This window comes from Trichomycterus rosablanca, chromosome 2, assembly GCF_030014385.1.
Source record: "Trichomycterus rosablanca isolate fTriRos1 chromosome 2, fTriRos1.hap1, whole genome shotgun sequence".
In the NCBI taxonomy this organism is placed as follows: domain Eukaryota; kingdom Metazoa; phylum Chordata; class Actinopteri; order Siluriformes; family Trichomycteridae; genus Trichomycterus; species Trichomycterus rosablanca.
In genome coordinates, this window is record NC_085989.1 from 12,691,665 (window position 1) to 12,708,941 (window position 17,277).

At 38.7% G+C, this 17,277-nt stretch overlaps 1 protein-coding gene across 2 annotated transcripts in view; it reads left to right on the forward strand.

Moving 5' to 3' along the window:
- Positions 1-16,910, forward strand: part of flot1a (flotillin 1a) — a 52,078-nt gene extending 35,168 nt beyond the window's left edge. For both annotated transcript variants that reach the window (XM_062990127.1, XM_062990126.1), the window contains exons 8-13: positions 4,002-4,154; positions 6,946-7,127; positions 7,290-7,335; positions 9,187-9,324; positions 10,775-10,939; positions 15,785-16,910. In XM_062990127.1, coding sequence (XP_062846197.1) covers positions 4,002-4,154; positions 6,946-7,127; positions 7,290-7,335; positions 9,187-9,324; positions 10,775-10,939; positions 15,785-15,802 — 702 coding nt within the window. In that variant the 3' untranslated portion in view covers positions 15,803-16,910. The remainder of the gene's footprint in view (positions 1-4,001; positions 4,155-6,945; positions 7,128-7,289; positions 7,336-9,186; positions 9,325-10,774; positions 10,940-15,784) is intronic.
- The last annotated feature ends 367 nt before the right edge of the window (positions 16,911-17,277 follow it).

A 17,277-nucleotide genomic window follows, 5' to 3' on the forward strand; every position in this document is an offset into this window, starting at 1 on the left:
CCTCCATGGTCAAATCAGTGCCCAGAAGCCAGCACTAAACAAAAGGCAATTAAAAAACCGTGTGGCATTTGCCAAGGCCCACAGCCTGCTAAACGGATGGACGCTGGAAAAGTGGCAGAAGGTGGATTTCTCAGATGAATCTTCAGTTGAATTACACCACAGCCGCCGCAAATACTGCAGGAGACCTACTGGAGCCCGTATGGATCCAAGTTTGGTGGTGGAAAGATCATGGTCTGGGGTTACATTCAGTATGGGGGTGTGCGAAACATTTGCAAGGTGGAAGGCAATATCAATAGCCTAAAATATCAAGAAGTATTAGCTACCTCTTACATTCCCAATCATAAAAGGGGTCAAATTTTGCAGCAGGATGGTGCTCCATCTCATACATCCATCTCTACATCAAAGTTCCTCAAGGCGAAGAAGATCAAGGTGCTCCAGGACTGGCCAGCACAGTCACCAGACATGAACATCATTGAGCATGTTTGGGGTAGGATGAAAGAGGAAGCTTGGAAGACAAAACCAAAGAATGTAAGACTGCATTCTTTGCTATTCCTGATAACTTCATCAATAAATTGTATGAATCATTGTCGAACCGCATGGATGCAGTACTTAAAGCTCATGGAAGTCACACAAAATATTAAATATGGCTCTAATAGCACCACAACTTCATTCACCAATGTTATGAAACATATCTTTGTATTTGAAGTAAATTATTTGTTTGATTTTCACATTACTTTCTGTGGGCGACAAAACTTTTGTCTTGCCAAAATCTGACCTTTCTGTGTTCATTAAATGATCAATATTTCTGCAGTGAAGCAAATGTATTTTCGTAAATTAAACCTCATTTGGGAGGGTTTCAGCTTTCATATGAGTCATTTCTAAAACCAATGGATGAATTTAAAGTCAGGTTATAAGCTTTTGTTTCCACAACATGGATAAGCGACAGAACTTCTGTCAGGGACTGTATTTGGTCAATAACAAAAGTTTAACTCAATACTTTGTAACATAACCTTTGTTGGCAATGACAGAGGTGAAACGTTTCCTGTAAGTCTTCAACCAGGTTTGCACACACTGTAGCTGGTATTTTGGCCCATTCCTCCATGCAGATCTCCTCCAGAGCAGTGATGTTTTGGGGCTGTCGCTGGGCAACACGGACTCTACAAATTTTCTATGGGGTTGAGGTCTGGAGACTGGCTAGGCCACTCCAGGACCTTGAAATGCTTTTTACGGAGCCACTCCTTCGTTGCCCGAGCGGTGTGTTTGGGATCATTGTCATGCTGGAAGACCCAGCCACGTTCCATCTTCAATGCTCTCACTGATGGAAGGAGGTTTTGGCTTAAAATCTCACGATACATGGCCTCGTTCATTCTTCCCTTAACACGGATCAGTCGTCCTGTCCCCTTTGCAGAAAAACAGCCCCAAAGCATGATGTTTCCACCCCCATGCTTCACAGTAGGTATGGTTTTCTTGGGTTCTTCTTCTTCCTCCAAACACGACGAGTTGAGTTTTTACCAAAAAGTTCCATTTTGGTTTCATCTGACCACATGATATTCTCCCAATCCTCTTCTGGATCATCCATATGCTCTCTGGCAAACTTCAGACGGGCCTGGACATGTGCTGGCTTAAGCAGGGGGACACGCCTGGCACTGCAGGATTTGAGTCCCTCTCGGCGTAGTGTGTTACTGATGGTAGCCTTTGTTACTTTGGTCCCAGCTCTCTGCAGGTCATTCATCAGGTCCCTCCGTGTAGTTCTGGGATTTTTGCTCACCGTTCTCATAATCATTTTGACCCCACGGGATGAGATCTTGACCCCAAGGGAGATTATCAGTGGTCTTGTATGTCTTCCATTTTCTTACAATTGCTCCCACAGTTGATTTATTCACACCAACCTGCTTGCCTATTGTAGATTCACTCTTCCCAGCCTGGTGCAGGTCTACAATTTTCTTCCTGGTGTCCTTCGACAGCTCTTTGGTCTTGGCAATGGTTGAGTTTGGAGTCTGACTGTTTGAGGCTGTGGACAGGTGTCTTTTATACAGATAACGAAGTCAAACAGGTGCCATTAATACAGGTAATGAGTGGAGGACAGAAGAGCTTCTTAAAGAAGAAGTTACAGGTCTGTGAGAGCCAGAAATCTTGCTTGTTTGTTGTTGACCAAATACTTATTTTCCACCATAATTTACAAAAAAATTCTTTAAAAATCCTACAATGTGATTTCCTGCATTATTTTTTCTCATTTTGTCTCTCATAGTTGAAGTGTACCTATGATGAAAATTACAGACCTCTCTCATCTTTCTAAGTAGGATAACTTGCACAATCAGTGGCTGACTAAATACTTTTTGGCCCCACTGTAGTTCTTATACAGTAGACTAAAACATCAGTCTACAAATGGTTACAAAACTATTTCTTCAATTCTAGAGCTCAAGGAAACTTAATTTACTTTAATAAAATTGTTCCAACAGTTTAGTTACAAGTCATTTAGTCCTACAGGATTAATAACATCAAAATAACTGCAGATGCTTTAGCTTGGGTTGATCTTGGTGACTCCATTACACAAAAATACTAGATACAAGTTAGATTTACAAGAAGGAAATAAGGAGAAAACCACTTGTAACAGGAGGATCCTCCAACTGTTTGGGACAGATAAAGAAACTGGACAAAATGATTTTATAATGTCTGTTGGAAAAACACTAAATATTTTTAATAAGATCACTCTCAACATTCAAACATGGCAGTGCTTGAGTTACTCACAACATTTAGTTGAGAAATGCAAATGTGAAATGCAATACATGCATGTCATTTCTTTTCCATAGTGACATGCATTAAAGATGACAAAATGAAAAGCAATACCTCTATTACACTGTTTTCACATCACATCACTCTTTACTGAAAAACAGTACACCTTGATTTGCATTTGAAAAAGAAAATGCTAGATTTGTGTCAAATTTAAATACAAATCAGCTTAAAATGCAATCAACTCGCAGCTGTATTGCATTTCACTGTGTTGCTTCAAATGGTGTATTGTAAAAAAATTTTTTATTTCAGTCTCAGCCAGCGAAGAATTAGTGACAAAATTAAAAATAATCACTGTCCAATCACAATCTTCTATCGAATTTGGGGCGTGATTAAGAAACCAGACAGAAGTAATCCACCATAGCTGTAAATTAATAAAGTGAAAAACTTTCTCTTTATGACAGAATTAAAGAGGAAATAAACACTTGGTCACACAAACATTGGTCCAAATCTAAATGACTTAAATGAAACATTATGAGGGTTTTGCAGTGGCCTAGTAAAAATCCAGACTTTAACCCAGCAGAAGTGCCATGACAAAACCTAAAATAAGCAGTGTGTGCCATATCAGTCTCCCTACATTAAGGCGGCTTTGCAAGGTACAGTTTGATGACAATTGAAAAACTAATATAAAAATATAGAAAGTCATTGCTTCTAAAAGTGATGCAACCAGCTAGAGGGCCAATTACTAACTAATAGTCACTGATAATGAATGATTTGTAATATCATATTAAATTATATTAAATCTAACAGTTCATCTTAGTCATATATAAGTGAGACTAAGTAATTGTGATTATCCAATATTATAGTAATTGTTACATATCTGTTCCCTTGGTCTGGTGTCTAAATAAATGTTCATTTAACATGACAACATACTGATAACACAATGACACTACAATTAAATGTTTCCCATTCACTATTTATGTTTACATTATCAGTTGGCACCAAATAATTTAATTACCTCAAATAAAGAAAATTTGGGAAATGAATCATTATGATATATTTTCTCTGTTTGCCAACATACTTTTTAATTAGGCCAGTTGCCCATTGTATCAAATCTATAGTCTTATCTTTGTTTTGAGCCATAGCTTCTGCCTATATTATAATTTATACTTTGTATGTTTCTGCACATTGGCTCACTGTTACTTGTGTTTCTTGTGTTTTTAAGTGTTGAATCACTTCTTATGTTGATAGACGATATCATTGTTTTGTAGGAGGCCCATGCTTTGCAGGAGAAGGTGTCTGCTCAGTACATGAATGAAATTCAAATGGCTAAAGCTCAGAGAGACTTTGAACTGAAGAAAGCTGCTTATGACATTGAGGTTAACTCTAAAAAAGCTGAGTCAGAAATGGCCTACCAGCTGCAGGTAAATACTACATCAATAAAAGTCAACAATTAAGCTAAAAAACTACATTTCATGCTGGAAAAAAACAAAGGTTTTTTTAATGTAATTTAAAATAATCCATCATGTCCAGCAATACAATATTAAGAAACAATAACAGCGCTGAATTGTTAAAAAAATTTGCTATCTAAAAATATAGCTTGACCCATTATCTTTTTTACAGTTTCTAAAGTGGGGTGGGTGGGATGCAGATGAGGCTTATTCATTAAGAGAAGGAAGGACCACCCCCTTTTTTTAGAGAAAAACAAATGCAAGAAAATGTAATTGTTTAATCTACTAATAATACTACTATTTTATCACGTTTACATCACAAATTATCTTCCTTTGTCAAAATACCAACAGTACCCTTTACCACAATTTAAAATGACTGTAGGTAGGTTTGCCTTTCCTAAGCCTTCCATTAATGTGAATGGAAAATTGATGTGTGATTGTCTTTGTAATGTGTACAGAATGTGGTGTTGCATTGTCTAGTTGGAACGTTCATGGACGTCCCTGAAAAAGATGTCGTCGAAAATCTCAGTGTACTTTTCTGCATTCATGCTGCCATCAAAGAAGTGTAAATAACCTTTCTGTGAACCCAGACAGCCACTACATGATGTTCTCTGGCCTCTTTGCCTGAAAACAGCACTGTGTGACCATCCAACATCTTGAAGTGCTGCCTGATCACTTAGTCTCAAACAACCCACAAACACTCATATTCAGTATTTCCAATTCACTATCTAGTATTGATATATACAGTGGGGCCAAAAAGTATTTAGTCAGCCACTGATTGTGCAAGTTCTCCTACTTAGAAAGATGAGAGAGGTCTGTAATTTTCATCATAGGTACACTTCAACTATGAGAGACAAAATGAGAAATAAAAAATCCAGGAAATCACATTGTAGGATTTTTAAAGAATTTATTTGTAAATTATGGTGGAAAATAAGTATTTGGTCACCCACAAACAAGCAAGATTTCTGGCTCTCACAGACCTGTAACTTCTTCTTTAAGAAGCTCTTCTGTCCTCCACTCGTTACCTGTATTAATGGCACCTGTTTGACCTCGTTATCTGTATAAAAGACACCTGTCCACAGCCTCAAACAGTCAGACTCCAAACTCAACCATGGCCAAGACCAAAGAGCTGTCGAAGGACACCAGGAAGAAAATTGTAGACCTGCACCAGGCTGGGAAGAGTGAATCTACAATAGGCAAGCAGGTTGGTGTGAATAAATTAACTGTGGGAGCAATTGTAAGAAAATGAAAGACATACAAGACCATTGATAATCTCCCTCGATCTGGGGCCCCACGCAAGATCTCATCCCGTGGGGTCAAAATGATCATGAGAACGATGAGCAAAAATCCCAGAACTACACGGAGGGACCTGATGAATGACCTGCAGAGAGCTGGGACCAAAGTAACAAAGGCTACCATCAGTAACACACTACGCCGAGAGGGACTCAAATCCTGCAGTGCCAGGCGTGTCCCCCTTCTTAAGCCAGTACATGTCCAGGCCCGTCTGAAGTTTGCCAGAGAGCATATGGATGATCCAGAAGAGGATTGGGAGAATATCATGTGGTCAGATGAAACCAAAATGGAACTTTTTGGTAAAAACTCAACTCGTCGTGTTTGGAGGAAGAAGAATGCTGAGTTGCATCCCAAGAACACCATACCTACTGTGAAGCATGGAGGTGGAAACATCATGCTTTGGGGCTGTTTTTCTGCAAAGGGGACAGGACGACTGATCCGTGTTAAGTGAGAGCATTGAAGATGGAACGTGGCTGGGTCTTCCAGCATGACAATGATCCCAAACACACCGCTTGGGCAACGAAGGAGTGGCTCCATAAAAAGCATTTCAAGGTCCTGGAGTGGCCTAGCCAGTCTCCAGACCTCAACCCCATAGAAAATTTGTGGAGGGAGTTGAAAGTTCGTGTTGCCCAGCGACAGCCCCAAAACATGCAAACCTGGCGAAGTTACAGGAAACGTTTGACCTCTGTCATTGCCAACAAAGGTTATGTTACAAAGTATTGAGTTGAACTTTTGTTATTGACCAAATACTTATTTTCCACCATAATTTACAAATAAATTCTTTAAAAATCCTACAAAGTAGGAGAACTTGCACAATCAGTGGCTGACTAAATACTTTTTGGCCTCACTGTACCAACATGCCAAGTGTGCTGAGACCTTGAACATTGTAATGCCTATCCTGACACAAAGTCTAATAATTAACTTGTGCGTCTCTGCATATTCTCTCTGGTTGATGCATTTTCTCTTTGTTGTGCCTTACTGCATCTTCTTTCTCTGAAAATGATTATCTCTTTGATGAGCCAGTAGTACACTTTTTGATGCCCACCCTGTCTTTCACTGTGGGTACCACAGACCTTTTTATCCTGGGCGATGTCCGGGGCAGTATGGCACTGATTCTTGGAGTACTCATTTGTACTCTTTTAAGTACACTGAGTGAGGATCCCAATCTTATCAGCCCTGCAGCTGGCACAGTGTTATGCTAGGTTTACCCAGCATGTGCCTTGTGAAAAAAACTCACACCAGAGGTTTTTAAGAACCACTCTGCATCCCACAGTTCTAGTTCCCCATAGGTGGGGTTGTGACAAGGATAATCCTGCCAGAAGCACAGCTCCAGACAGTACTGCTCTCAGATTCAAGTAGCAAATTCCGCAAATTTAATAACACACCCACCCATTTAAAAGCACACCAACAAATAAAAACACAAACCCATATAATTATTTCTGGCTAATCTGCTTGCTGACAATTATTCTAGGTAGCTAAGACTAAGCAACGTATTGAGGAGGAGAAGATGCAGGTTCAGGTGGTGGAACGTGCACAACAAATCATGCTGCAAGAGCAGGAGATCACGCGACGTGAGAAGGAGCTGGAAGCCAGGGTCAAAAAACCAGCTGAGGCTGAACGATACCGTCTGGAGAAGTTAGCTGAGGCTGAGCGGTAAGCTGAAGTTTTAAGTTGTCTACTGTTTCACCCATGATGCAACATAAAAAGTATTTGTTCTCAGTTTTTACTTGCATGTAAAACAAATATATTTCTTAAACATTATAATTATTATATGTCCTTTCTTCCTTATCTCTCACCTGTTACTGACACATGAAGTCTTCAGCTCGTCATGGAGGCTGAAGCTGAGGCAGAGTCTATTAGAGTATGTAAACATTAACCATTTAACTCTATACACACACACATACATACACACATACAGACATACTGTACTGTGCAAAAGTCCTAGGCCATTGTTAGATTTGATGTTTTAGCAATGGTATAATGATTATATATAATTATTTCTCAGAAAATACAGGATATTTGTGTGCAGTATTAACCTGGCTCTACTAAATCTAGCCTAAATCAAATAGAACCCTAATTAATGAACAGAGGAGGAGGGGGGAAAGGCTTAGATATGCTAAACCTCACAAAGATTGGAATAAAGATAAATGGAAAACTATTATGGAGTGACATTTTTAATCGTCAACAATATGTGAGAAAAAGAGTTGGAGAGAGATGGAAGAGTGATTGCTTGCAGCCTTAAGTAAAACATTGTGGAGGGTCTGTCCTGGTTTGGGGCTGCATTTCTGTCAGTGATGCTGGTAATATTTTCCAAACTGATGTATTTATTTTTTTGCATGATAATGATCCCACCACACTGCTAATGCAATTAAATCATATTTGGAAAGAACACTGATAAAACACTGACAGGCATGGACTGGCCTCCACAGAGGCCTTCAGGGAGTATTGGATTACCTGGACAAAGAAATAAATAAAAGAAAGTGTAAATCTAAAGAAGAACCCTGGGAAGTGCAGAAAATAAGCCTGGTATAATATACTAAAAGATTACTTCAGAATATGTCAGGACAGTTTCCCCAAAAAAATCAAAATGTGCTAAGTGCCAAGGGAGGTCACACTAAATACTGACTTGCCTGTAGTTTTTTTGTTCTGAAAATTGTTTTTTTGTATTATTTTATATTGTGGACATATTTTCTGTAGTTTTTGTTTGTATATTAATAAAGAGAACAGAAAATAAATATTGATGGTAATGAAAACTTTGCTAAAACAACAAAGCTAGTGGTGGTCTAAGTATTTTACTGTACTTTAAAATTCTTGTGAGAAGCCTTCTTAGAAGTGTCTGTTGTTATAGTTAAAACAACTAATTTAATACTATTTTTAAATAGGATGTCCAAAAAGCTTATGGTCAGGTGTCCAAATACTTTTGGTCATATAGTGTGTATGTGTATACATATAGTGGATATAAAAAATTTAATAAAATGCCAGTGTGTAAAAACCAGACCAGATAATTAAATTGCAATTCAGTTGAAAAAACTTACAATAATGTTGTTGCATAAGTGTGCACACCCTCTTATAGTTGGGGATGTAGCTGTGTTTAGAATGAACCAATCACATTCAAACTCAGAGATAGAAAGAGGTCAGTACACAGTGACTCTGATAAACCCTATATGAAGTTCAGCTTTTCTAGTAGGATTTTTTCTGACATTTACTACTTGCATCCTGGAGCAAAAGCAATGGTCAGTAAAGAGCTTACAAATCATCAAATGGATCATACTGTTAAAAGGTATCAGTCAAAAGTAGAATACAAAAATTTCCAGGGCATTACATATACCATGGAACACCATGAATGCGGTCATCAACAAGTGTGACAATAACAAGAACTGAATGTTCCTCCAAAACAAATGAAAGGAGTGGCTGCCAGGAGGCACATGGCAACATTAATGGAGCTGTGTACTACATAAAACTGTTACTGACATAAAACCTTAGTCTTTAGTTCTACCTGTTACATGCTTAGTTCTCCATGGTAGCAATATATGTGGCAAAAAACTAAATTCAATTATTTGGAGAGGTGTCCACATACTTTTGGCCATATAGTGTATATATTTATAGACACACACAGTGCCTATTAGGATTCTTGGATTTTGCCACAGGTAGTATTTATTAGGCATTATCTTTTACTTCATTAATGTAGTGACTCAGTGATGCATCCCCTCAGGTAAGAGGTGAGGCCGAAGCTTTTGCTGTGGAGGCCAAAGGGCGTGCAGAGGCAGAGCAGATGGCAAAAAAAGCTGAAGCCTTCCAGCAGTATAAGGAGGGAGCTATGGTGGATATGCTACTGGAAAAACTGCCAATGGTGAGAATGTTTGTCTTTTTATGTTGTGATGTTTTGTACTTTTGTACAAAGTTACTTTTGATGGCAGCATATGTCTCTCTTAAATCCCAATATACATTTCTGTGTTGATGGTACTTTCAAAAACAAAACTCACTCATTTTGTGGGCACTGATGCATGTCAGTACATGACATGTTGGCTTTTCCACCTTTTGCTGAAAATAGTCAAAAAAAAAATTTTTACTTAACCCTATCAATCACCTTTGGGATAAATTAGAACAGAGATTGCAAACCAGGTCCTTTTGTCCAACATCAGCATCTGACCTTACAAATTCTGTTCTGGATGAATGGGCAAACCCACAGAAAAGCCTTCCCAGAACAGTGGAATCTGTTATAGCTGCAAAGGCATCTTGTGAACTATTTGGAGCTATTACCGATCTGCAGAACATTCATCCAGACGAACTGTTTATTATTGCCAGAGATTGTAATCATGTAAATCTCCAGACTGTGCTCCCTAAATTCTACCAACATGTGGACTTTGCAACGAAAGGGGCGAACACACTGGATCTTGTTTATACAAACATTCCTGGTGCTTACCAAGCAAAACCCAGCCCCCACCTCAACTACCACATCTCTGATATGCTAATTCTAGCATACACACTGCTTGCCAGACATTTCACATCAGGACTGAAACAGCTGAATACCTAGACAGAAAGGATGACTCCATCTCTGCTCTTCAGGACTGTTTTGAGCACACTGACTGGAACATGTTCAGGGAGGCTGCAGTATTACGATTCCATTAAGAGGAGTACACAACATCAGTGACCTACTACATTGGCAAGTATGTTGATGAGGTCACTGTCTCAAGACAATAACCACACGACCCAACCAGAAGCTGTGAATGACTGAGGAGGTGCATGCCTTCTAAGCAGGTGGCAAGAAGCCCTGAGAACTGCGAGAGCCAAACTATCCTGAGCAATGAATATCGTCTTGTAAAACTCACACCCATTTTTATGAATTGCTTTAAGGAGCTTGAGACGTATCAAGACCCTGTGCCTGAACACCTCTCACTGCAACTGGATCCTGGATTTTCTGACTGGGGGACCCCAGTCTGCCTGGATTGCTGTTTACTTTACTGACTGCTGACTGCTCCAATCACATCATTAAGTTTGCAGATGACACAACCTTGGTGGGTCTCATTAGTGAGAACAATGAGTCAGCATACAGATTGGAGGTGCCATTATTAATGAACTGGTGTAGAGTCAAAGACATACTACAGTATAAAAAGACATACAAGTTAGGTGAACTGGAGATACAAAATTGCCAGTGATTGTATTTGACATTGAACTTGAACTGATGAATCATGTGTAACATACCTGTCCTGTCATCAATGTAACAAAAGTGTTAATGATGTTCACATGATGTTAAAACCCTGTAAAAAAACAAATGTAATAATTATACTTGTTTTAACTAGGTGGCAGATGAGATCAGCAAGCCTTTGTCAGCTGTAAACAAAGTGACCATGGTTTCCAGTGGTGGCTCAGAAGTGGGTGCATCTAAGCTGACTGGGGAGGTGCTGGACATCATGACCAGGCTTCCTGGGACAATTGAAAAACTGACAGGAGTTAACATCTCTCAGGTGTGAATCCCTTAATCAAAAACAAACTAATAAATGCACATCCAATTTAACTTCCAAGTCATTAAGGTTGTATGTTCTTTTTAGTTAGCCATACCCTTCTTAGGTTACAAAGATTGGCTTTGTTTAAAGTGGGAAGACTATATGAACTTATTATGCAAGTGGTTGTCTGTTATTATTATAACTATTATTAAATGAACAGATGAATGATCTGTGTACAGTAGACCCTTGACTTACGAATTTAATTGGCTCTGAAGGGCTGCTCTTAGACCTCCCAAACCACCCCCCTACCTAAACTCTCTAATGTCTTAAATTGTCTTTTTTGTTATAAATACAAGTATATTTTCCCTTAAATCTTAAATTATAGAATAGACATTCCTGTAATAAACAATACACAGTAGTACTGCACATAAAACACACCACATTTCAGTACAGTACGTGTGCTTTACTATACACCATAATACATTTCCTTCTTTTTTTTATAAAATGTATTTACCAGAAACAACAATAACTCTCATATTTCTCTATTATTTCTTACTTTATTTCAATAGTATTGTATTTTGTAAGTATAATTGCATGAAAGAAAGAATACTTTACTCAGCGATTTCCTTCTTCTCTCTTACTCACTGTCCCCTCTGTCTGATACACAGTGACAGCTACTGGCAGGAGTAATTATACAACAATGAATAGTAATAGATTTGTTCATTTTCTCATCACTACGCTTCATCTGCACCTTCTTTGAGGCCATTTTAATATTGAATTTTACAAAATATAAAGAAAACATCGAAAAAACACTGTCCGCTGTCCGCTCACTGTATATATACACTGCCTGGCCAAAAAAAAGGTCACACACCCTAATATTTCGTTGAACCGCCTTTAGCTTTGATTACGGCACGCATTCGCTGTGGCATCATTTACACAAGCTTCTGCAATTTCACAACATTTATTTTTAGTCCAGAGTTGCATTAATTTTTCCCCAAGATCTTGTATTGATGATAGGAGATTTGGACCACTGCGCAAAGTCTTCTCCAGCACATCCCAAAGATTCTCAATGGGATTCAGGTCTGGACTCTGTGGTGGCCAATCCATGTGTGAAAATGATGACTCATGCTCCCTGAACCACTCTTTCACAATTTGAGCCCGATGAATCCTGGCATTGTCATTTTGGAGTATGCCTGTGCCATCAGGGAAGAAAAAATCCATTGATGGAATAACCTGGTCATTCAGTATATTCAGGTAGTCAGCTGACCTCATTCTTTGGGCACATAACGTTGCTGTACCTAGACCTGACCAACTGCAGCAACCCCAGATCATAGCACTGCCCCCACAGGCTTGTACGGTAGGCACTAGGCATGATGGGTGCATCACTTCAGCTGCCTCTCTTCTTACCCTGATGCGCCCATCACTCTGGAACAGGGTAAATCTGGACTCATCAGACTACATGACCTTCTTCCATTGCTCCAGAGTCCAATCTTTATGCTCCCTAGCAAATTAAAGCCATTTTTGCCGGTTAGCCTCACTGACAAGTGGTTTTCTTAAGGCTACACAGCTGTTTAGTCCCAATCCCTTGAGTTTCCTTCACATTGTGCGTGTGGAAATGCTCTTACTTTCACTATTAAACATATCCCTGAGTTTTACTGTACTTTTTCTACCATTTGATTTCACCAAACGTTTAAGTGATCGCCGATCACAATCATTCAAGATTTTTTTACGACCACATTCCTTCCTCGAAAATGATGTTTCCCCACTGTCCTTCCACTTTTTAATAATGCGTTGGACAGTTCTTAACCTGATTTTAGTAGTTTCAGCAATCTCCTTAGATGTTTTCTCTGCTTGATGCATGCCAATAATTTGACCCTTCTGAAACAGATTAACATCTTTTCCACGACCACAGGATGTGTCTTTCGACATGGTTGTTTAACAAATGAGAAGCTACTCACTGCATCAGTTAGGGTTAAATAACTTGTTGCCAGCTGAAACATAATCACCCATGCAGTAATTATTCAATGGGAGGCTCTTACCTATTTGCTTAGTTAAATCCAGGTGGTGACCTTTTTTTTGGCCAGGCAGTGTATATATATATATATATATATATATATATATACAGAGAGAGAGAGACGGTCGGAGTTAACTTGTTCGTGACATCACGTGTTTCGCGAATTTTGGTTCGTAAACTGAAATTAGTTTGTACGTTAAGTTAAAAAAGATCGTTCGTAACCCAAAATGTTTGTATGGTAAACCGTTCGTAACCCAAGGGTCGACTGTACTGTTGGGTACAAATGAAAGTTTACTGTATTATGATCTGTAAAAGTAATTATAATGACTACACGATGACATAAACTTTTTCCAGTATAGCAGAGAGTAGGAAGCAATGTTAAACTCATTTTACAATTAAATAGAGCAAAACAGGTATGTCCAAAAGCAACACCAAAATAACATAAAGGTGGGGGACTACACAAAAATTAAGTTTAAAAATAGCAGCACAAGAATTGTGTATGAACTGGGTCCATATTTAACTGTCAAAGTAATGGACAGAGGCAGTATTATTTATTGAAAGGGTGTTTAAAAATAGCAGAATATGAAGTGCTTGTATGAAATGTGTAAACATTTAAACAGTGCAGATTATGGCAGAGACAGTTATACACTGATCAGCCATAACATTAAAACCACCTCCTTGTTTCTACACTCACTGTGCATTTTATCAGCTCCACTTACCATATAAAAGCACTTTGAAGTTCTACAATTACTGACTGTAGTCCATCTTTTTTTCTACATACCTTTTTAGCCTGCTTTCACCCTGTACTTCAATGGTCAGGACCCCCACAGGACCACCACAGAGCAGGTATTATTTAGGTGGTGGATCATTCCCAGCACTGCAGTGACACTGACATGGTGTGTGTTGTGCTGGTATGAGTGGATCGGACATAGCAGCGCTGCTGGAGTTTTAAAATACTGTGTTCACTCATTGTCCACTCTATTAGACACTACCTAATTGGTCCACCTTGTAGATGTAAAGTCAGAGATGATCGCTCATCTATTGCTGCTGTTTGGCTTGGTCATCTTCTAGCCTTTATCAGTGGTCACAGGACACTGCCTACGGGGTGCTGTTGGCTGGATATATTTTTGGTTGGTGGTCTATTCTCAGTCCAGCAGGGACAGTGAGGTGTTTAAAAACTCCATCAGCATTGCTGTGTCTTATCCACTCATACCAGCACAACACACTCTAACACACCACCACCATGTCAGTGTCACTGCAGTGCTGAGAATGATCCACCACCCAAATAATACCTACTCTGTAGTGGTCCTTTGAGAGTCCTGACCATTGAAGAACAGCATGAAAGGGGGCTAATAAAGCATGCAGAGAAGCAGATGGACTACAGTCAGTAATTGTAGAACTACAAAGTGCTTCTAAATATATATATAGCCTTTGCTGTGGCCTATGCTTAAGAAATGCCTTCAACTCAACAAAAAAATAATCTATTAATTAATTAATTAAACTGCAGCACTTCATAAATCCAGGGTATTCCTGCATTGCGCACAAGTGTGTTGAACCAGAAAAATGTTTACTCGTAAAGAATAAGTATGTCATTACAGTCCTGAGATTTTATTGATTTTTTTTTTTTGCAAGAAAGACATATGCTTCTTTGACAAAAAAAAAAAATTAATGTGGGTTTTCTGAAAATATGCTGGGTCAAACATATGTATAAAGCAGCTTTAATTTGGTGGGGTAGTAAGGTATGTTATGTTACTTTGTTGCATAGTCTTCTAATGCCTTGTTAATGATAATGATTAAACATAGCTGGTGACTTCCTTGTTTACATGTAAAAAGAGCTTATTTAACTTCTCCCATTAAAAGTACAAAGAATAGTGATCTCCCATCATTGTCAAGAAAAACAAACTGAAACTTTATGCTGAGTGAAAACAGGTCTACTATAAATTAGAAGTTGTTGGAGCATGAGTGACACTGTAGTCTGTAGTTAAGTAGGCATTGCATGTAAGGGACTTAAACTTTGGACTTTAACTGTATCTGCAAGGGTACTGTGCTTGTTTGCCACCACATGTAAAGAAAATTCAACTTATAATTTAATTAGTTAATGAGATAGAGCAGGAAATCACCAACCTGTGCTGTACTCCATTTCTTGTTGAACATTTTGTTTGACTACACCCAAACCCAGTGGTCTTTTGCCAAGGTGAGGAAGAAAATCCACACTGAAAGCACATACTAAAACAAACATTGTCATTGTGATCATCACAAATATGTCTGCCATGAATTAGAAGCTGCTGAAACATCTAGCCAGCTAGCTTTACCTGTACAGTAAACTATATATCCACTTCAAATGTAAACTTTTGACAGTATTGTTACTCTGCAGTATGGTAAATAATGCATTAAAATTTAAACTTGTTAGCAGTTAAACACCCGATTTTAACAATGACAATAATTCAACACTTTTAGCTAAAGTAACTTACAACTTTGCAAGCAACTGAGGGTTAAGGGCCTTGCTCAAGAGCCCAACAGTGGCAATTTGGTGGTGATGGGGCTCAAACCAGCAACCTGCTGATCACTAGTCCAGTACCTTAACCACTATGCTACCACTATTAGATAATTAGATAACCTAAAAATGATTTTGAGAAGCTTTTTGTATAAACATGTGCTAACCTGTAATTTTCTGTATTTTATCTGCTACTGATAAACAGAAAACTGGAAAAGAATTGAGAAACATAATACAGGCACAAATTTATAGACAATGGTTGTTAAAAACATGAACAAATGTGACATATTCATTATTCTTATTCAGTGTGTAATAATAATAAATGTACTAATATGCACCCTATTTTATTTCTTTGCAGGTGGCCAAAACTGGTTAAACATCAAAACTTCAGCCTTTCAGTATACGTGCATAAATCATTGTCCCTATTAGTGGTTCTACTTTTAACTGTTTCTCTATATGTCCCTCTTAGTGGTTCTACTTTTAACTGTTTATCATCCCATCTATTATTTAATTCCACCTTCCAGTCCGTTTGTCATGCCCAGTTTCTCCCTAATCCCTACATATGTTATTTAAAGGTATTATATCATGTATGGTAATCTTTCAGATTTTAAGGTTACAGAGAGAAGTTGAGTTTTTTTAAATTAATAACTTAATAGCCTTTCGTTAACTTAATAGCCTTTTGTGGAAGTAGCTTAAACTAACACTGAAAAAATCCACTACATTTATTCAGAGTAAAAAAAACTCAATTTTTACCACAAAACCACACGTCCCACAATTACTGGTACTCTTATGTTAAGGCCTAAAACTGCAGTCCAAAAATACTGGCTTTAATAGATAATCTCCCCATGTTTTCTTGATTTAACACCCCTGGACTACCTTGGAGGTAAAGGATGTGGTGTATTGTAGAAGACCAGCTACACTGTCTGTGCTTTGGAAAGAAATTGACTTTTATTCAGGTTTTTTTGTAAAAGTGTGTATACATTTTATCGATACAAGACTTTGGGGTGTGTGTGTGGGTTTTTGTGTCCAGTCAGTCAGTAGTGTCAATGAGGTCAGGTACTTATGTTGGAAGAGAAGGCCTGGCTCACAGTCCAAGTTTAATTAATTCTGAAAGTGTTCAGTTTGGTTGAGACAAGGGCTCTGTGTAGGCAACTGGAGCTCCTTTGCACACAACTACACTGTTGAGTCACATTATTATGACCACCAGCTAACATCCAGAGTAACCGCCGTGTGCAGCACCGACAACAGCAGCTCGACGGGCTGGGAGTGATTTAATAAGGTCCTGGTAGGTTGTCACAGGTATCTGGAGCCATGCTGACTGCAGTGCATCCAACAGCTGCTGGACGGTGCCTGGGGGAGGATTGAGGTGGTCCCACAGATGCTTAATTGGGTTCAAGTCTGGGGAATTATGGGGCCAGGGTAGTACTTGGAAGTCTTAGTCATGCTCTTTCAACCAATGTCGGACTTTTCTAGCCGTGTGACATGCCTCATTGTCTTGCTGGATGATTCCTTGCACAATGGCATAGTCATAACACTGTGGCTTATACAGTGTATCACAAAAGTGAGTACACCCCTCACATTTCTGCAGATATTTAAGTATATCTTTTCATGGGACAACACTGACAAAATGACACTTTGACACAATGAAAAGTAGTCTGTGTGCAGCTTATATAACACTGTAAATTTATTCTTCCCTCAAAATAACTCAATATACAGCCATTAATGTCTAAACCACCGGCAACAAAAGTGAGTACACCCCTTAGTGAAAGTTCCTGAAGTGTCAATATTTTGTGTGGCCACCATTATTTCCCAGAACTGCCTTAACTCTCCTGGGCATGGAGTTTACCAGAG